The following is a 22,963-nucleotide window of genomic DNA, read 5'->3' on the forward strand; positions in this document are numbered from 1 at the left end:
CTATATATGGGTGCAGGGTTTGCGGTGTGGGCCCATAATAGATACACCATTGGATAACACCTAAGCAGTGAGCTTGTGCGGTAGGGTTGATTACCATCAACAGTGATAGAGATATCAAGTTTGCAAATACTACTGGCCAGTGGAAATATTAATTCTGTGTTGGAAATATTAAGTTTTAGGTGGCGAGATGACATCCAAGTTGAAATGGCAGAAAGGCATTCAGTGACACGGACCAATACAGATGATGACAAATCTGGGTAGGATAAGTAGATTTGAGTATCATACGCATACAGATGATGCTGAAATCCAAAAGAGCTGATTAGTTTGCCAAGAGATGTGGTATAGATTGAGAAAAGCAAAGGAAATGAGACTGAGCCTTGCGGTACTCCACCATATAATGCAGAGTGTGTCGCAGTGACCGCCATATAATGAGGTTTGTCTCGCAGTGACCGCCATATAATGCAGAGAATGTCGCAGCCACTACCATTTATTTACAACGATCATCGCAGTGACCAATAATGCTCAGAGCATTGCAGTGCCCACCATATAGAGCAGAGAGCATCGCAGTAAGCTTTGCAGTGACTGCCATATAACACAGAGACCATTACTGCCCACCATATAATGCAGAGCGCGTTGCAGTGTCGGTATTACCTGCCATACAGATATCCTCATACATCTAGCCGCAATACGCCATGTAGCGCGACTTGATTGGCATGAAAGAGCTGCCAGGTCCTGTACTACTCTGCTAGCGTCGGGCTCTCTCTCTTTCGCTGAAAATGTGCCTAAGTTGCGATGCGATGAGAATGCAACAGCAGACTGCAGATTGATTTAATGTGTGACAATTTTATATGTGTGCGCACCTGAGTCCTGTATATGAAGCACAACAGAACTTGGAATGAAAAAAGCTGCTGCCACTACATTGTAGCACTTTCTATACAGATTGAGATGTACTAATCTCTGGAAAGTGATAAACTACCAGCCACTCAGCTCCTAACCATCATGTTACAGGCTGTGTTTGAAAAAATTACAGGAGCTGATTGTTTGGTAGTTTATCACTCAACAATTTATCACTTTCTAGAGCAGGGGTTCCCAACCATGGTCCTCAAGGCACACTAACAGTCCAGGTTTTAAGGTTTGCCATACTTGAGCACAGATGACTTAATTAGTACCTCAGTTACTTTGATTTAACCATCTGTGCTTTAGCATGGATATCACTAAAACGAGGATTGTTAGACTGTTGTATGATGATGACATTGGTTATCTACCTACACAAACAGGCATCTTCCGGGCCATGTGATCTCCTACACACGAATAGTGAATACTGACTGAAGACACTGTTTGCCCAGGGAGGATCAATTTCATCAGGGGTTCTCGGTTGCAGAGAAACAAGCATATAGGTAAGGTGTATTTTTATTTGGTACACAAAAAAAAAAAGAATAAAAACTCTGCTGAGGGGGGAAAATGTATCCCTTCGCAGCACTACAGAGAGGGGCAAATGTCTCCTTTTACAGTGCTGCTAAGGGGGGCAAATGTCTCCTTTTACAGTGCTGCTAAAGGGGGCAAATGTCTCCCTTTGTAATGCGCGGCACCACAAAGGGGGCTGGCCACGTCTCCTGGATTTGGTCACACCTCCCCATGTCCTATATTTTGCCAGAACAAGATGCCAGCCCTAGGTAATAGTAACGAGGGGATTGTTTTCATGTTTTAAACTGCACTATAAAAATATCAGAATCTGATCAGGGAAACAACATTTTTTTGCAGATTTTCTTTTTAATCCTTTGCACCTACTTTAATAAATATTAGCCACTTGTTGAGAGCCTAAATGGTTAACAGAATGAAAATTAATTTGTTTTGAGTTCAGATACAGAACTACGGTGTGTCCTTAGGGTGCGGCCACTACAGAGCCCGGAGGTGAGGGCTGCCCGGGTACGTTCAGCAACATTGCCAGGCCTCTACCTATGGTTTGCTATGGGGCCCAGTGATGCACTGTTATCACCCTGCTTGGTAAAACGGGTATATACTTTCAGTATAATTTATGCTTCATCTGTCCTAACTATCCGAGTTGCAGAATAATACATACTAGCACTCCAGGGGGTCTATTTACTAAGCAGTGTTAGGAGACAGAGTGAAAAGTGATAAGGTGCCAGCCAATCAGCTACTGTCATTTTTCAAACACAGCTGAGCTGATTGGTTGGCACCTTATCACTTTTCACTCAGTTTTCTAGCACTGCTTAGTAAATAGACCTTCCAATCTTGTAGGAATAATTTCTGTATAAAACAGCAGCTAGAAAAATACATGGCTGTCTAGTTACTAAGCAGTGTTAGGAGACAGAGTGAAAAGTGATAAGGTACCAGCCCCCCCTCCCCCCTCCCTCTGTCCAGAAACTGCGTGATTTATTTATTGGGACAATTGTTTCCCATTGTGATTGCTGCTTCCAGTAACTTCCTCCCCTCCTCCTCCTCTTTCCTTTATCCCGCTGCTGCTTTTCTTCCTTGCTGCTCTTCTATGGGCAGCAGTTAATCTAGCTGCAATGCTGAGACTGGCCACTGGGGGCCGCTAGTGCTGCGAATAATGGCTGCTTTTTATTACCGACGAGCGTGAGGGCGGCGGCCTATACCACTACGTATACGGGGGGATACAGATATGCTAGGTTTCCGATGTAACCATAAAACTCGCCGTGTAAGAACGAACGTATATGAATATAGATATATAACATGATAAAAAAAATATATTGACGCTCTGCGCTCTGTTTGTCCGGTGTCGCTGGTGAAACATACAGCACCTAGGTGTGCCTGGCCTCCCCCCTGCGCCGCGTATTGGTTCGAGCCATCACTGTCAGGGAATGGGGGCGGTGCGTGGCCGCTCTCATTCTCTTTAGTGTTTGTCAATGTTGGAGGTGTGACCAGCCCGGGCCGGGACAGCCAGGTAACTGTGCAGCACATATATGTCAGCCAGGTATCACCGTGACATGCATGACATCTGGCTAGGGACCACAGTGCCTGCATCATATCAAATATCAGGGTATCCCCGGGCATCACACAACCTTATCAGTCATTTAGTGCATCATTATCCTGTGCATCATAAAACACATGCATAAAAAGCAGTGGCTCTGTCTGGCCATGTAGGATACAGTGCACCATAATGTATAGGCAGGTGGAAAGGTGTATTGCAATTTATTTGCATATAGAATAATGCTTTGCAAGTCTTGGGTGCAGCACAATGCATCACAAATTAGACCTCTCGCAATTAGACCACAAGATCTTGCATTCTAGGTAGTAAATTGCAAAGCTCACCTGTACAGCTCATTGTATGACAATATCTTGCATTATAGGGTAGTGTACATTGCATAGCTCACCTATACAGCTCATTGTATGACAATATCTTGCATTATAGGGTAGTACATTGTATAGCTCACCTATACAGTTCATTGTATGACAATATCTTGCATTATAGGGTAGTACATTGCTTAGCTCACCTAAACAGCTCATTGTATGACAATATCTTGCATTATAGGGTAGTGCATTGAATAGCTCACTTATACAGCTCATTGTATGACAATATCTTGCATTATAGGGTAGTGTACATTGCAAAGCTCACTTATACAGCTCATTGTATAACAATATCTTGTATAGGGTAGTGCATTGCATAGCTCACCTATACAGCTCATTGTATGACAATATCTTGCATTATAGGGTAGTGCATTGCAAAGCTCACATACACAGCTCAGTGATTCACAGCATTGAGGCAGATGTCACAATATGTGTAAAATGCACAGTGCAGCACAAAACTCATGTAGATATCATACTGGTGTCACAGTGAATAAGAAAATGCTACACAGGCATGCTCATGCACAGCAAAACTAACATGCTACATACTACACCATGCAGAACTCATTGTATCACTAAACACCAGACATAGATTACACTGCAATACCTCTGACAAGTGTAATAACATGTCACAAAATTATATTTATCCCAACACAGGCGCTTTACTCCATTGCTCTGATCTGCCTCAATATCCAGACAAATTGCATTATGCATCATAAGCCCCATAGTTTTAGATTTCCGTTGTTATATGGTATAGTACAACGCTACTACATATCATAGTATATCTGAGCCATTTCAGGCAGAAAATGGCATGGCTACACCTTACTGTTCCTTGGTATGTAGAACACTGTTTTACAAAGTCTTTCCATGTAATCTGGAGCAATACGATGTGTTAAGAATTGTTAGTATGTATGTTGGGCCTTGCTACAAGGGTTATGTTGTGGTCTGGGTTCTTTGCACACTACAGTAGTATGGAGAGGGTACTGTGGCCTGATACTGTATATAATCTAGTTATAAGCATGAATGGCACAAGTACAGTACTCCGAATAACCTAGGGGATGTGTTGACAGAGCCAGTAATACCATTAGATTAGTGCATGTGGCAGTAAGATACAGCTCTTGTAATTTATGCAGAATAAGCAGTTACTGATGATTATGATGCATTATGGTGATGCTACTGGTTTTTATAGCTGTCTTGTACATCTCAGTTGTGCAGATTTGCAGCCCTCCTATGCATTATAAGTATAGGCTTATGAAATAGTATCTACCTCATTGTAAAATATTGAGTGGCTTATTCAATTGTAAGGCGCAACGGCATATGCTGGTGTTTTACAAGTAACCGTTAATAAATAAAACTACACTTGAGTAGATCTGGACAACTTGGTCTGTCGGAGGTACTGGAAGGCAGGGTAACAAGTTTGAGAATTACTGTTGTGTAATGTGGTTTAAATTGGGTGATGATGTAACAGTTATTTTGATTCTAATTTAACAACATTTATTTTACCCAATTGTTTAGGTAATGTGGGCACAGTGGCCGCAAGATAACTTTGTATTAAGCTACACACATGGGTTAGTCCTAACAAATGGAGTACATTTTCGTTGGTGATTGCCAAATAGAAAGTGATGCAGCTATTTAGCTACAAAGGCCAAGTAGCCTGATCTAATCTAGCATTGCAGGGTCTGGTTATTGCAGTCAGAGGATGACCCTCACAGGTATAGTGGTCTTTTTCTGACTACATTTTTCAACATTCTCTAGGTAATATGAACTCTGCAATATCGCCACATGTTTAGCTAGCATGTGCCTGTAGCCGTACCTTCCAATGTGGCACAAGTCAACTCTGAGACGGTAGTCTGCTCCGTCTTTCCCTATTTCCCTGTGCAGTTGTTGATGTTCGGTATGTATTTTTTTTGGTGGCCCATTTTCACAAGTTTGTAGTAAGTTTTGTTGAAAGGTGGCACCCTGAAACATACTGGGACTTTTATGATACTGGTGATCTGGTACCTATGTAAAACAAAAATTGTTACCGATAGCAACCAGTGTACAGTTACAGTATATACAACAAAAGGAAAGATTTGATTGGTTGTTGTGGTTCACAGCACATGTATTGGATGAATAGCGCTATATAAATTTACTAGCGTCCCACCCCGGCTTCACACGGGAGCAATTTCATCTCACCACAACACCCTGCATCTCACAAGAGGCTCCTGCTTCTAAGTCCTACCCTTTGCATCTCACAACAGCCTCCTGCTTCTCACTACTTCACTACTGCCCCCTGCATTTCACCACAGCATCCTATATTTCACTGCTGTCTCTTGCATCTCACTACAGGCCCCTGATTCTCACTCCTGCTTCTTACCACAGCCCCTTGCATCTCACCACAGGCCTCTGCATCTCACCACAAACCCCTACTTCTCATTTCTGCCCTCTCCATCTCACCAGTGTCACCACAACACCCCCCCTCACCACCCCCTGCTTCTGCCCTGCAACTGGCTGGGGCACGGCCACTGGGATGTGCTAGGAAGGGTAGGAGTATCATGGATGACAGATTTCTATTGCAACTACCATAAGCATTAGCGGCAGCATGTCCCTGGGGCTGGGGTACCTGTGGATATTTTCCCAGCCTCTGTCCCTTCTCGGCTGCCAAATATGGCGATGAGCAATGTCCTCTTTGCACAATTTACCCTGTATTTCCTGGTCTTCCTGTTGAGCTTCCTCGCCGTGGTGCCCCTGTCTGAGAACAGCACTGACTTCCATGGGATGTGCCTCCTGTTCACCATGGGTGTGTGGCTCAGGAACATTCCACTGGTGAGGAATCACTTCACGGTGGAAGAGTGGCTGTTGTTCACCTGCAAGTTCAGCTTAGGGATGGATATTGGAATCCGATGGTTACTAACCATCAATATTTTTGTTCCAATAGTGGTGTTTTCACCATTTGATGGTGGCAGTCTGATGTTTGCCACCATCAAATGGAAATCATTTGATGGTGTTCTGATGTTGTTTTCTTTTAATTCCTGATAGCTATGCCTCCCCTAGCTCCTACTTGGCTACTGTATCTGCATCAGGGCATCTTCATGGGTTCGTTAGAGGCTGTCTCTCACTCTGTTTTCCTCAGACATGAGCCTTCTCAGTCCCTAACTACCTACCACTCTCTAGACTGCTGCTAAGCAACAGGCACATTGCTATCTCTGATTGGCTCCCACTGTCTCTTGCTGTTTCAACACTCTGGCCAGCTACTGTACAGCAGACTGGTGCAAGATCATTTTCTGTGATTTTGCTTCACTAAAATAATCATTGCTCGGCTCCCTTTTGCCACAAATGAGTGGTTCATACACCTAAACCTACCTCAACTAAAGCTGTATAGAATAGTGAAAACTCCATCAAAATCTGTCCAGTGGTTCAAGAAATTAGCCCGAATGAACAAGCAGGCCCCTAAACTTGGGACTTTATTTTAATATCCCACTAGGCGGTTTTAGTGGGACCCAAGCCAAGCCAAGGTACCTATTCAGGCGCTACACAGGGCTGCTTTGCTAGCAGCTGTTTAAAAAGGAGATAGTCTCCAGGGTACAATAAATATCAGAAATGGAAAAAACAGAGCTTATTCGGAGAGAATGAATCCTATATAGCGCAAAATTAATTCAAATTAATATATATATTAAAATATCATAAAATGCAATTCATGATGTAATCTGACATACTAAAACACACTTTGAGCAAGCATAGCCCCTGGTCAGTCCATTAGAGATCTTTAAAGTAGGTGGGCCTAGATCTGGGATACAGTCCTGTTCCTATTATAATCTCCAGTAAGTGAAAAAGCCTATGTAATTGGATGTCCAGCAAATAGTGGTTCTAGTTATCGCTTGTGTGAATAGGGTCCTGTGTAAGTAGCGGAAAGCATGGCAGGAATAAGGATCCCTTGTAATCGGCACTCGGCAATCTTGGCTAATGTACCCTTTTTTATGTTTCTGAATTTTTTTTTTTTTTTATCCATTCATGAGAATTAAGATGAAAACTTCCACTTGTGACTTTTTAGCCTTCACCAAATTGAAGACTGTAGAAAGTATAATGGTTCATTGGGAGCTGCATGTGTAGACTTGATATAATAAATTTGCAGGCACTGCTCGTGCAGATGATTTGATACATTTTAATATAATTGTAGAAATAATTGTTAGTAATGGAATTTAAAATAGTTACATAAAATTATTTAATTGCGGTGTCAATGTAAAAAACAAAAAATCTGGTTTATAGAGGTTTTACATGTCTTGGAGAGCCAATTATGTAGTAAAACGGAGGTTAGTGCAAGATGCAATACAGTCAGATCATAATTAAGGCAGTTGTGTCAATAGACCAACATGTTAGAGATGGGTTAATGGACTGGCATTTTATTCAAGCTTCCATAAAATATCTCAGGATAAGTAATAGATTAGGACAGTGGTTCTTAAACCGGGTGCCGCAGGGCACTGCCAGGGGTGCCACAGGGTGGTGATCCAGTGACAAATAAATACACTTTTGGTCTATGCCAATCATAAAATGTGTACAGTGAGAAGCGCTAGCCTGTCCGCCACCACATAACTGGACCTAAGGGTGACAGGTGAGCTCAATTCACTTAATTTAATAATTTCTCAGTAAGAAACTTTTGGTCTGTGGGTGTCGTGGAAAAAATGTTGATGCTCTAGCACGCCGTAATTCCAAAAAGTTTGGGAACCACCAGGATTAGGATATATTTGGGTGTAAAAGATAACTCCTGCCAACTGCTAAAGCTGGGTAGAAATTATGCCATCTGTCTTTTAAAGCGGATCAGAACAATGTATCGTGCGGATTGTACAATGTGTACACCTGATCGCGCGTGCACAATGGTCGTTTATGCCGTTGTCCCATCTGCTGTGCTGATGCAATGAACAATGCCATGCTGCTAAAAGCGGCATAGAACTATATATCGCATGGTTGTACACCGCATCGTGTAATGTGTGTACCCAGCTTAAAACTAGACTAAGTATGAATTAACTTGCTCCTTGCATCTGCTGGCACTAGCTGGGGCATCCCCGCAGCCTCCCTCTGCTCACTTTCTAAATATCTCCCAAATGTCCGCTGCCCAAGCCTGTTGTTTTTCACCCCTGGAAATTATCTGATTGATCCCTGGGAATGTTTTTTCTTAGGTTTTTATTTGCTAAGATATGTGGATCTCTCTTATTCTAGTATATGCATTACAGTTTTGATTCATTCACTTCTTTCACAGTAAGTATCCTTCCAAAATAACCAGCTTTCTTAGTCTGGTGTTGTGCAAGAGGGGGATGAGCATATAAATAGAACTGCATTTAGATGAGTGCTAGTCAGCATCCCGACAGGATGCCGGCAGTCACAGTCCCAATAGCAGCATCCCGACTTTCAGAATCCCCATAGATTGCGGAGGTAAGTATTGGGGTCAGCGGGAGGGTTAGGGTTTGGCACTAAGGGGAGGGCTAGGTGTGGGAGGGGAAGTTACGGTTAGAATGCGGGAGGGTTAGGGGCGAGAGGGGGGTTAGGCTGGGAGCTGGGTGGGTTAGGGTTAGAATATTTACAGAAATCTGATGGGATTCTGACTGTCGGGATGCGGCTGTCTGTATTCTGACCGTCTGCATCCTTGCCATTGGGATCCTGTACACAATCCATTTAGGTTGGGGATATATTTTACCTGTCCTGTTTGAATATTTGACTCTCCCATGTGCTGAGGTTCTTGGCTTGGGAAGCCACATAATAGTTGTACAGATATGGAACTATGAGATTCCCCTTCGTGTAGTGTGTAACCTGTACTTTTGCCCTGCCCATAAAAATAAATCGGAATAAAGAGTGTTTGAAAATGCATTTGGGAAGCAAAGCAATGTAGGAGCAGCATATGAGCTGTGTTATAACCCTCATTCTAATGATGCTTATGGCTGTGGAGTGGACAGGGATAGGGATCTCCGATGTTCGTTTTTTTGCTGTGGACGTTCGTCTCCAGAGTGATATTAAAACTAATTCTACCTGGATGTTAAATATACAAGAACGTATAAGTATGAAGAGCTTGCGCATACCATGGGGCTGGAAGGCAAATCAGGGATAGGCTGAGAATAAATAAGAACCTCACATCATCCATAGCCTAATGAGTGAATCATATTCTTTTTAACAGTGTTGCCATTAGAGAAGTGTGATTCAGACAGAAACATTAGTGTCAACAACATAGAAAACTGCCCATTTGTGTAGATCCCTCGGCCCTAAATCCCATGACTCATGAATTTGTGTTTTGGTCTGTACATTAATGGGCAAATATGTACGCAGCCATACATTGAGGCGATGTACAGTGGCACATTGCACTTAATTGAATTGACCACTAGGACTTAGAAAGTTGATGATTTGAATATAGACATTGTTTAGTATCCAATTTGGTCCAGGATTTTATGTTGTAAAGCTGAGCAGATGATTACATTAATTTTCTCTGCCTTTCTTGCATAACCTAGTGCCTTTCTGTTATTTACATCAGTCCCGAACAACAAGACCAGCATAGATCTTAAACAGAACAGGGGGTGGATGTATTTTTTGTTACGCAAGTAGGGAGGGGGTGTTTATGATATTGGTGAGCAAGATCAGACGTTATAGAGAAGATGAGAAGAAGGTTCAGTTGCATTGCCATGGGGCGAATGGTTACGGGAACGAGCTCCAGGGGATGTAGTTATATGTATTTTTTTGAGGGGAAGGGGGTGGGTGCCAAATTAGGAAGATCCATAATTCTTCCAAATTTAGAGATTGGGAGATTTGCAGCCCCGCCTTCTAATAAACAAAAGATCAAGAAAATATTCTAATTTCTCCCATTTTCTAAGAATCCTGAGTACACCACCAGTATGGCATTTGGGCAAAATAGCCCCATCTCCTTGTAAATCAAGATCTCCTCCAAGAATATTGATAGCAGGCTGCTTTATTAATGTAGTTCAGACATAAATAATGACTGTTTAGTAGTAGTAGTAGTAGTTTAGTAGTAGTAGTGTGCAAGCTTCCGCCTCGATTACAGGACTTTGGCCTCTGGCATAGGAGAGGTACCTGTGAGTGTAGATTATTACAGTTGGGTAGGGTAGGTGATTTAGACCTGTGCCAACCACCCTTCCAGAAATTGTTCCAAGGATGATTATTCAGCCTACTCTGGGAGAGACCCAATATTCTCATATTGTTATGCTGGAATTAGTTCCTGAAGATCTCAGTTTGGACTACCCACTACAAGCACCCCAAACAAGGTCACTTATTTTCCAAGTAGGTGTAACCTGTCATCTATTCCAAATATGCATGTTTCAGCTTCAGTAATAAGATCTCTGACATTAATAAGCTCCTGTCTCATTAGAATCTTGACCTGTACTTTATCCAGAACTTGTGACTTTTGCTTCGCTTTTTGAAGTTTGTCAGCAGGAGCTGGAAATGGAATTGTTGAAGTATAATGGGAGAGCAGTCTCAATAGATTATGCAGGATACTTATGAAGCCGTAGCAAAAACACTTTCCCAGCTCAGTATGTGCTCTGTTCTCTCTATACTAATCCTAAGGCTGGGTGCACACTAGATCACCCGGTAATCTCTCCAATGGTGAGAGCGATTACCCTTCGCCCTGGACCATGCAAGATTGCCAGTACACACTAGGAAGATTTACCGAACAATGGAATGATCACTCGTTCTGTCATTCATCAAACTACAAAGTACTCCATTTATTATGAAGTCAACTTAATGTGATCCAGATCCCTGAGTAATGAGAATGTGATATCTGTGGTGTTGCTCTGTGCAGACCATATAAGGTCTGATTCTGAGTCACGTAAAGTGGCTGTAGCTGCGGGCAACCGAAGAAGCCTTTTGCTACCTTGTCGGTATCTGATCAACTATTGTGGAGGATTGTGTGTGTGTGAAAGCCTAAACCCCATTGACCATACACTGGCCACCGAAACAGTCATCGTTTGTTTCTGCACTTGCTCCAGCCCCAAACTAGGTACAACAGATAGGTATGAAACAGGATTCCCTACCCCGTATGCACCACTCACAGAGCTTTTTGGTACACGCTCATCAGTCAGGGTGATTGCATGCGATCTTAACTTTTGGCCTCTGGACTAAGCAGTCGCATCCTGGCGAGCTCTTTACTCAGGGGCCCAGGATTTCCCAAAATCTGGGTCCCCGGACCATCTAGTACCACCTGACAGCCACACTTAGATGAAGTGGAGATCCCTACAGACCAAACCCGCCCAAGGCAGCAAAAGTTACCTGAGACCCGATCAGCTCCCATTGCATGCACTTCTATGGACTGGCCATCCTGCCCAATGTAAACTATGTAGTGCGCCCTAAATATCTTCCTCACCTGGTACTTTCAAGGGTAGGATGGGCAACCATGAAATTGCTTGCCTAGTGAATACTCTGTTGAGTCACTGTTCATTTTATCCCTGTGCGTCCTCCTTCCATGTATTGCTTATTCACACATGGTGACCAATGAAGTGCACCCAATATGGCTGTTTCACCAGGTGCTCTGTGTATAGCGAAAAAATGATGATTTTACAAGGATCTTGCTGTTTCATTTAATCTTGCAAATTATTATCTGTCATCAGTTCCAGGTATTGCATATTCTACCAGGTGTAATCCTATGTAGTGCATCTAAAATGGCTGCCTCACCAGGACCTCTTTATTCGTAGGATGAATAATCTCTGCAATTGATGACTCAAAATTGCTGCTAGTAATTCCATGGTATCAGTATCTCTTGGAAAGCTAATCCCCTTTATTGTTGTTAATGACTATATATTGTATTTTGTTCCTATAATCCGTTAAACTGAGTGCTATTGGAGAAAGGGCGCTATATAAATAAGATGATTATTATCTCTGTGCAGCTTACGCCCGAAACTCCCTTTTTTCACGGACAGATATCCGGCCAAGTTGTGTCTCGCTCAGAATTGGATGGACATATGCAAAGATGCGTATATTTGCATGCACTCTATGCAAAAACTCGTAGATAATTGTGTTGTCTCAAGACTATCCAGGGAAGCAGAGGAGAGATACAGGGGTAACCACTGTCCATGGGCGGTTTGCTTGCAGTGATGAAGCACACATTGAAATTGATGAAGGTTGGATTAAATGGGATGTAGTTATGATCCTGGTGGTCGGGATGCCGGAGCTCAGAATTCTGGTGCCGGGACCCCAACACCAGTCAGAATCCTGGCACCAGCATCCGAACCGCTGACATCCCGAGGGTAAGTACTGGGTTAGGGGTAGGGTTAGGGGTGACGTATAGGCACTAGAGGAAGGGTTAGGCTGCGGGGAGGATTAGGTTTAGGGGGTAGGGTTAGCCTACTTAGCGGTAGTTGTCGGCATTGTAAACCAGTCGGTATGCTGGCGGTCGGAATTATGAGCACTTTGAATTAAACCGCTATCCCATTTGTCATGATCATAATCCACCACTGGTGTGTTATACAAATGAAGTATTTCAGCCCACACTGTGAAAAGGGTTTTACTGAGCAGTAGATTGACATAAAAAGAAAAATCCTCTTAAGTTACTGCTGCCTCCCTCTTAGTGACTGTGGGAGTCTCTCTTGGAACCTCCATTGCTGATTTTGGTTATACCATTTCCAGGCCTGGGAAGAATCTGGATTACAGATCTAAATCACTGAATTTGACAGAAGACTTAAAACTGTTACGGATAAGAAAAGAGAGGAAGTAAATCTGGCTCCTGGTTAGAATGCCTTCACACCTGTCAGACCACATGCTGCATTTATTACCGCACTCATTTCCCTATTAGTTTTTACTGTACAGTACTGCAGCCCTGAAAACTGCTGGGATCAGGGCTGATTATCACAAAACATTGTCACTCTCATACTAAGTTATTATACAAGGGAAGATTCTTATTGTTCTTATTGTTACCAGTTATTAACTGGGCAATGTGTCATTACAGAGTGGAGGGTTTTAATGTCCAGATCTCCCTATACAACCTTCAGTAAACTCAGGTGGAAGCTCATTTGATGCAGTAGGTTGTCTATTGGGCTACCATATTGGCTCCACACAATTTTGGTAACCTGTGTATTATCCTGCTTTTTCCTGTCTTGGAAATGTAAAGTATTCTTGGTGGTTATTTAATAAAAAAAAATAGTTTGTTCTTTTCTTACAATTTCAACAAAAAGAAGTATAGACACTTCTGCCTGTTTTGGGTAGATTTTATGTCCCGTGCAGGAGGAATAAGTAAAATAATAGCTAGTTTCTGAAAAACCAATAATAAGTGTTGATTTGTGTGGCTAAAGTATAAAAAAATTACTGATATTGAAACAGGTCTGAACAGACTGGAAAGTGCCAAAATAAGACAGACCTAAGACAATCCTCAGTGATGAATGGGTTTAGAATGGAAGTTAAATACTTTTTTTTTTCGGGCTTTCTGATAAGTATTGTTCTTAACTCTGTACTTATACAAGTCGTTATCTCCTTTTCACTGACTCTCTGGAGGTCAATCAAAATGACTTCCAATTTATCACAGCTCATATTATGTGATGGCAGATGGGGTGGAGAAGAAGGGGGATGGTGCAACAGAGCATACACGAAACACATTGGCCCTGATGCCTAGTTTGAATTGTCCGTAATTACTCCGGCATTGCATGCATGACAACATAGGCAGATTTTTGCACGTATGCAGAGTTGTATGTATCTTTTTAGTGTACCCACCCTCTGTTTGTATGCTTGGATTCATTGTCATCTTCAGCGCACACTTGTACCAGCCAGTGCAAATGAAACGCCCGGAAACAGGTGTACTAAGTATGTACGGTAAAGCTTTACATGATAAGATTTAAGTATTGTTACTGTAATGTAGTAACACTATACTTTCATGGTTGTCCAATTCATTTGGGATTCGTAAACTGCTTTGTTGCCATGTCAAACTGCATTTCTGCTGTATACCAAGAGAGTATGTTGAAGATATTTTGTCTATGAAAATTATTGTTAGTGTACAGTATGAGTTGCCTACACACAGCGCAGGTAGTTGTTTTGTTGATTTATTCATGAATATTGGTTCACAATTAACAAAGTATTATCAAACTAGTAACCTCTCTGACCTGTAAGGCACAATGCCTGTTTTGTGACTTAAATTCCTCAGTTTAAAAACGTTCTACATGAATCCTAAATTACACACAGCGCCGTGATAGAGCACATTACCGTATATTTACTCAGCAGTGATGTGCAGAGGAACCACTTTCCCGAAACTTGAGACTCACTGTGTGCAATACATCAGGCTGATGAATCACTCAGGACTCAAGTCTTTGGTCAAGAGTAAGTTTCTGTGAAGTTAGAGCCACTTTGTTGATTAATGATATTATTACTGTGGTGGTGGTGATAGTTTGCAAACTGAACGTTGACCAATAAATAATATATTTATACAAATGTACACAACTGAAGAGATAATAGACATATATGGCTAGATTCAACTGGCTAGTGTTGACATTATTCATATATCCATTATTAATGTCTACAATCCGGCTTTGTAGGTTCATGTGCTAAAGGTTGGTGAACATGTCGACATTACAGGTTTAGGGTTAGTGCTATCACAGTAGAAAAATTACTGTTGACATGGTGGAAGGGGTCAGGCTCCCCCTATGGCACAATATTAATGGCTATCTGCTTCCATCCCATTTGTAAGGCAGACAAAGTGTATTTCCATTCTAGCGGGACAGTTCAATTGTTTGTGCTCCTGCCTTCTGTAGCTTCTGTCTAAAGTGGCTGGGAGCTAATTTAATTGGTTTGGGCGCCCTGTACGTATTACAGACCCTTCTGAGGTGCGAGCAGAAGTCCGCGTAAAGTAGGGCTTTGGGCCTGGTCGCGAGTGCTTGACACGCCTTAGCAGCGTGCCCTGCACTTAGCACAAGAGAAGGTTGGTAATCCTGTGCATTTGGGCGTGAAAATGGGGCTATCGCGACCAGCGCGAGAGTGGTCATCCAAAACAATTGAATAGCTCCAGCAACGTGCGCGATAAATAATTGAATCGTCCCCTAATTGTTCACTGAGTATGTTCCTCACATTTACGTTAGGTACAAGAGAAATTAGATATTGCATTTGACATTGTTTTTATGGTGGTTTTTGTTTTTGCATGTTGCAGAGCTAGAGAATGGCACACACCAAGGCACCATCACCTGCGTCCATGTGTGACTCTTCTTTTCCCTCTGTGCTACCCGCACCTGCAGCCGGTGCCAGTCAGACGAGTGCACAAAGTTCCCTGAATGGATCTACTACGGAGACTACCACGGACAGTCCCACTGAAAGTCTTGTGGACTCTTCATCCTCTCTTAGCTCTCCAGGCGTGGTCGCTGAAGAAGAGCAAGCCAAATTCTTGGAAGGTACATATTCCGTTTGTGTCATGTACTGTGCATAGGACTGCCTCCGTACATAATACCCTTTATTGCTAATTTCTAACTTGAATCTTGTTCCAACTAGGGGCATCAGGAGTCTAGATAAGCATTCTAAGTGAGTGATCTCCAACAAGAAGGGTCTATCCTCTGATAGCTGATAATATGAGGGTCATGGCTATACTGTAGTGGAGTCATGAAAAGAATATTTTGTTGTTAGTTCTCTATTGTCCTAAAGTGAACGACTCCTTTACATGATAAATTGTGATTCTATACATAGTTAGGATGCTGAATTCTGGATACTTGGACTATAGTAAAAGTTTATTAATTATGGGTATATAGCAGGGCTTGACAATTTTTTCTAAAATCCAGGAGCCAGGATGAAAGTGTAGGAGCCAGATCACCCAAAAATAATTACAGGAGTGATTGAGGAGCACAGCTCTGTGTGTTATGCAACTTTTCTACACACTATACTAGTCCACAAAATGGATATAGTAACATGGAGGCCCCCTCGCTGCTCTGCACAACTCCCCTGCTCCACCCCCCACCCTCCAGTAGTAATGGCCCACATTTCATATAAAACAATGGTGCCAGAAAGTACAACAGAACCCCTCTCCTCTCGTGGTCACACCACTATCCCTCTGAAGCTGCTCTGCAATCCCTGGCCACGCATAGACCCTACTACCGGGGAGCTCTGTGCAGCCAGAGATAGGCGACAGTAGACAGCCGGGACATACAGGAGGATCACCGTAGACTGAGACAGACCGCATGGGTCAGAGCAGGACAGGAGGATCCAGCGCAGACCAGGATGGACACAGGCACAGCAGTCACCGCAGACGACACTCAGCACATGCACTCCTGTGCATGAAATGAACGCCGCAATATTATAGGCACAAATCTCTGCGGGGGCTGATGAGGATCTGCTTCCTCCTTCACTGCAAAATCTGGTAGCCAGGCAGCAAAATCTGGTAGCCATGGTGACCTGGCCCCTGCGATTTGTCAAGCCCTGGTATATAGTATTTTTCACGATTACTCAAAGCGTGTCTTGAGACCTATAATAGCCCAGATTAACCAGTTCAAAACTATCTGGTTAAACATCACAATAGCCTAACTGGATGTGTATAGAGGTTGTCTCTCCCATATCCAAATATTCCGAAATACAGATTTATTTTTTTCAGCGTGACTGAGATAGTGAAACCTTTGCTTTTCGATGGTTCAATGTACACAAACTTTGTTAAGGCGCAAAATTATTAAAAATATGGTATACAGTTACCTTTAGGCTTTGTGTATAAGGTGTATATGAAACATAAATTAATTTCATGTATGTACAGAAACTTTGTTTGAGCCAAAAAATTATTGAAAATACTGAATAAAATGACCTGCAGGCTGTGTGTATAAGGTGTAAATGCATCATGTGTTTAGATGTGGCTCCCATTCATAAGAAATTTCATTATAGTATGCAAATATTCCAAAATATGGAATATTCCGATATCCAAAATACCCCTGGTCCCAAGCCTTTTGAATATGGGAGACTCAACCTGTATTTGTGTTTTATATAATATTTGGTGCTCATTCCTCCTTGGAGCATGGCTGTCAGTGACTACATCTGTAAATCGCCCGTAAATGTGTCTAATTAGCCGCGTGCTACAGTGTTTAATAAGAGTTCTTAAGAGGTGTTGAATTGGGGTTGTCATGTAAACCTGGTGACTGCATCCAGTGAGGGGGACCAGCGGGAGATGCGATTCCTTTTGGCATATTAAATCAACACACTCAAAAACTGCTATAGTATTAAGGAAAATTAATTGTCCCAATTTTTGTGGATTGGCATGAAATTCTTAAAATGTTATCTATTCATCCCAACCTATCCTACCGTATCTTATTCCCACTTTAATAACTGGTTCCAGTTACTGCTGTACGAGCAACTTTATTGCACATGGAGTAAATCTAAAAAAGTTGCAACTGTTCCTGGGATTGTTAGCGTGAGTTCAGGTGTGAGGGCAGGCTTGTCTTTGCTTTGGTATTAGCCAAACAGTATTTGAAACACTAAGGGGGGAATTTAATTAGTCACGGTAATTTACAGCAGGCTAATTGATCCCCCGGGGCTATTCAATTAACCTCGAAGTGCAGCACTTATCGGGGATTTTTTTTCACCACTGCACAGACAGTGTAAAAAAAAATCCCTGATAACTAGGTGGTTAACGGGTGCTATGACCCTGTTAACGCACAAATCCGTGAACTTTTCACGGATCTGTGTTAAGGCCTGTTAACACGTCAATTTAATGGGCGTTAACAAAGGTATCTTAGGAAGCCTAATTGATAAGGTCTAAGGCTACCTCCCTTTTTCACCCGTGACAACTTTTCATGGCTAATTGAATTGGATTTTAAGGTAATCTGTGCTGTGCGGTCTATGTGCAGTCCTATTTTCTGAAAATAGCACTGGGTTTCTGAATGCGGACAGGTAGATGCAAATTGTTTCTATTGCATTTTATTGCAGACATTTTTGTTTAGCAGTATATGCTTTGTTGCACCATTGTAGAAATGGATCAAAATTTTTAACCTGTAAATTTGCTGTGCAAAAGATATAACGGTGTATTCTGTATCTGTAAGGTTCTTTTGTCATGACCTGGTTCCAACCATGCTGATCAAATCCCGGACCCAAGATACATACAGCTTCTAAAAACCTTCTCCTGGTGCATTTGTTAATTTCTTGGCTTTAATGTAGACACTTAGGGGTGTATATATGCTAAAGTGAGAGTTTTTAGAAGTGGGGATGTTGGCCATAGCGACCAATCAGATTCTCCTTAACATTTATCTAGCACCTTCTAGAAGATAATAGCTAGAACCTGATTGGTTGCAATGGACAACATCTCCACTTCTAAAAATTCTCACTTTAGTAAATATACCCCTTACTGTATTCTTTTCCTCCAAGATGTGGCAAGCTCATAGAGACTTATCCAAAGCGACTTGCAGCTGTAATTGCCGCAAAAGGTGGCTAGACAAAGTACTGACTTTAGGGGGTGAATAGTTATGCATGCTGAAGTTTTCTGTTAGGTTGTTTGATTCACAATATAAAAAAAAAACACAACTTCACAGTTGTAGGCATGTTCTGTGAATGTAATAATGCACACCTTCAAACAATCCATCTTAATTCCAGGTTGTGAGGCAACAAAACATGAAAAATGCAAAGGGTGTGAATACTTTTGTAACGCACTGTACAACACTGGGGGCATTATGCCCGATTTTATATGTACGGCATAATAATGTATATAAGTTATTGTCTCCAATTTCCCCAGGTCCTCCCTCTGTCCCATAGGTTACCTGTTGCCTTTAGTATCTCCTTTTATATTTATTGCAATATGCTGTTTGTTTACATTTGATATTTTCACAAAGATTACAATAAATTATTTCAAGCTAAAACTTAGAATAATGAACATATGGATGTTGTTTAGGGCCTGTTGTGTCGTTATTGCCCTAATTGGTGCCTGTTCACATTTGAAGATAACTTCATCTCATTAGTTTGTACTTCCTCTGCTTATTCAGTGCCTCTCCATGAAAACATGACAAACCCCAAAGAGAAAACGCCAATGTGTTTGGTGAATGAGTTAGCCCGCTTTAATAGGATTCAGCCACAATATAAACTATTGGATGAAAGAGGACCAGCACATTCCAAGGTAAAGTCACATCGCAACTGTTCTGCTGGGATATAGTTGACATCCTTGCTGTTGGGATGCAGGCCCGGGACTCCGACACCAGTCAGAATCCTGGCGCCAGCATCCTAATATCAGAGAGGGTTAGGCTGCGGTGGGTGGGGTGGTTAGGTTTAGGCTGCGGGGAGGGAGGGGTATGGTTAGTATACTTACTGAGAGGAAGTCATTATCCTAACCCTGTCGGGATGCCAGTGTCTGCATTCTGACCGTTGGGATCCCGTGCCCAACCCATTCTGTTTGTATAATATTTTTCCTGATGAATAAAACACACTTTTCCGTTACCCTCAGAATAGTATTGTTGTATGGCAAATACTGGTATTAATATCGGTATTCATGTGATACATCCTTTTCCGCCCTCTCTTGTATTTTTTGGTGCTTTAGGAAGCCAACTTATCTTTATGTGCAAAATATATGTTACTACTTAATCTAACACATCCTGGATCAGGGCTTGAAACCTCAGTGATTTTTGCAGTTTTGCTAGATATGTCTGACTACCTCTGTAGTGACTGCTCCTTTGAAGAATTGGTTCTATAGTATTATTCCGGATGGGATGAACATCTAAAGGTGCCCACACACACAGCGATATTTTACCCAATCTGGCAGATTCCGACACATTGGAACATCAGATCGTGTAAAATATGACCAAATCCGGAGTAAATCGTGAGTCCCCCACTCACGATCACGATGCGATTCGCGTCCCCGCTGGTCGCACATCGCATCTTCAGATCTGCCATGCTGTAGGGCAGATCTGACAATCTAGGAGGCGATGCACTGTGACAGTGTGGATGCAGGAGAGATTGTATGAAGATTGGACACCAAATCGTGTGCATATCGTGTGCAGAGCTGCCGGAGAGTTTCAAGAGAAATCGTACACAAATCGTACACATCGGTTGATGGTGTGCAGATCGCCATGTGTGTGGGCACCTTAATACGTGATGCTTCCAGCTACTCCTCTTTATATTGATTTTCTTATTTTATTCTCAGGCCCTTGAACAGTACTCATTGTGACATTGGTACCTATATTAAAGTATGAACTGCTGTTCTTTAATACTATGAAATAAATTATCTTTATTTTAGGTCCGACGAATGTTATTACAAGAGATTGAGGACTTGTGCGAAATAACCTTTTTAAAATATGATTGCTAACTATTCTATTAGGTAGTAGTACTTTGTATGTTTATAGGGAGAGAATAAGGTTTGACTATGCTGATTAACTGGTAAAACACCTTTTTAATAGCTGATATATAAATAAAATCTAGATATAAAATGCATTAAGCAATTTGGTATTGTAATTAAAAAATTTATTATCAAGGAGATATTTTTATAGATGTAGTTGTTAGTGTCTAACAACTACTATCCTTGCGCTAGGTTCACCTACCTAGGCTGCTGAAAGTCCAAATGGTCTGTTACCAGCTGACCCAAAAAGGAGCGCACTCACAAAAGAAAACATATGTACATGGATAAACATATACACACGTGTTCACATATACACCTGTACATATATATGGGACTGCGCCAAGGTGGTGAAAATATGCATCACATTTTTTTTGCTTGGATGTAAAGGTATTAACCACTTAATATAACAAGGCTTCTCTCAATAAAAGAATAATATATTTAATATCAACATAATACACATATTAAAAAAACAATACAGTACAATGTTAAATATGTGCAATGAGATAAAAATTATTGCTGGTACCACTTGTGGTTCAGTGTGTATAAGTGGAATGATGATTCTTATTAGTCCAAGAAAACTTTGATCCTTACAAGTGTTGAGAGTCTCTCATAATAAAAGATATAAAAGTATCACAAAGTTTAAAATCTGCTCATCGGCCGAGGTAGCTATACAGTATTATTCTCTTACCTGTAAGTATACTTGTAAATCGGCCGAGTCTGTAGTATGGTGGGCTGAGACAGCCTGTGTATACTCCGCACTGGGTAACCCGAGCTGGCTTTATACCATATGCTCCGTGCTAGCGTGGGCTGTGCGTCCTCTGGAAATGTGGAAAACACCAGGCTGCAATGTAGGTAGCGCCCGCTACAGAATGGGTGTCAACTTGATTACCAGGTACACTGTGCTCTGCACGAGTAACGGGTGTCCTTGTAATTAGGCAGATTGTGGCACAGATCGGTAACTGAGCAGAAGGACTTGGTCTCACACAAGTGGTTAGGGAGCCCCTATATCGACATGTTTTCTCTTCAACCTGGAGCTTTTTCAAGACCTTCAAGGTTAGGGAGCCTCGATATAGGGGCTCCCTAACCACTTGTGTGAGTCCAAGTCCTTCTGCTCAGTTACTGATCTGTGTCGCCGATCTGCCTAATTACAAGGACACCCGTTACTCATGCAGAGCACAGTGTATCTGGATCAGTGTACCCAGTAATCAAGTTGACACCCATTCTGTAGCGGGCGCCACCTACATTGCAGCCCGGGGTTTTCCACATTGCCAGAGGACGCACAGCCCACGGGAGCATATGGTATAAAGCCAGCTCGGGTTACCCAGTGCGGAGTACACACAGGCTGTCTCAGCCCACCATACAACAGACTCTGTCGATTTACAAGTATACTTACAGGTAAGCGAACAATAATGTTTGGCTACCTCGGCCGATGAGCAGATTGGAAACTTTGTGATACTTTTATATCTTTTATTATGAGAGACTCTCAACACTTTTAAGGATCAAAGGTTTCTTGACCTAAAAAGGATTATCATACCACTTATATACACTGAACCACAAGTGGTACCAGCAATAATTTTTATGTCATTGTATATATTTTAACAATTTGTTTATATTGTTTTTTGTTTTTTTTTGTGTGTGTTTTTTATGTGTATTATGTTGATATTAAATATAATATTCTTTTATTGAGAGAAGCCTTGTTATGGTAAGTTATCAGTCAACCAGTACCTTTACATCCATGCACAAAAATGTTTTATGCATATATTCACCTTGGCGCAGTCCTATATATATGTATAGGTGTATATGTGTACACGTGTGTATATGTTTATCCATGTACATATGTTTTCTTTTTTGGATATTTTTATTTTTACATAGTATACTGTATTTGTATTTTGCTGTTTAATTAGTTGGTGAATTTTTTTATTTTATTTTTTTACTTTAAAAGTTATTTACTGTACAGCTGACACTTGGTGAACAAATGTGGGAAGCGGAGAGCACGAGCATTAAGAAAGCGCAACATGCTGCCGCCACACTCGCTTTATCGGAAACCACACTCCCCAAACCTGCCATGAGACAGACACGGAATATCATCAACAATAATCCAGGTACCATCTTTTATTTTATTTTTCTTAATAAAATAAATAACTAAAAATCATGTGTATTATTCTTTAGCATTTTAGGCTGTTGTGGGGTTTACGGTTGTCTACATATTGCTTCCTGTCTATGGAGGCGTCCAATTTGTGGGTTGAAATAATATTTGAGACTGAAGTTGAGTAATTCACTAGGAACCTTATGCCTTGCTGACATCACTGGTTTCTAGTGAATGCTTAGGAATATTGGTTGAGCAGGGTATTGGTGATTGGTGCACTTTAATAGGTAATTTTGAAGTAACAATCCCTACCTTAAGGATGCATG

At 41.7% G+C, this 22,963-nt stretch overlaps 1 protein-coding gene across 5 annotated transcripts in view; it reads left to right on the forward strand.

The window, feature by feature from the left end:
* Positions 1 to 2,820: 2,820 nt before the first annotated feature.
* The window catches only part of STAU2 (staufen double-stranded RNA binding protein 2), a 316,613-nt gene continuing 296,470 nt past the window's right edge, over positions 2,821 to 22,963 (forward strand). For 4 of the 5 annotated variants that reach the window (XM_088471437.1, XM_088471440.1, XM_088471439.1 and 1 more), the window contains exons 1-4: positions 2,821 to 2,926; positions 15,422 to 15,659; positions 19,209 to 19,339; positions 22,494 to 22,653. In XM_088471437.1, the coding sequence (XP_088327563.1) occupies positions 15,431 to 15,659; positions 19,209 to 19,339; positions 22,494 to 22,653 (520 nt within the window). In that variant the 5' untranslated portion in view covers positions 2,821 to 2,926; positions 15,422 to 15,430. The remainder of the gene's footprint in view (positions 2,927 to 15,421; positions 15,660 to 19,208; positions 19,340 to 22,493; positions 22,654 to 22,963) is intronic. The other variant, XM_088471438.1, reaches the window with a different exon arrangement.

This window comes from Taudactylus pleione, unplaced genomic scaffold (genome assembly GCF_031769625.1).
Source record: "Taudactylus pleione unplaced genomic scaffold, aTauple2 ptg000114l, whole genome shotgun sequence".
Taxonomy (NCBI): domain Eukaryota; kingdom Metazoa; phylum Chordata; class Amphibia; order Anura; family Myobatrachidae; genus Taudactylus; species Taudactylus pleione.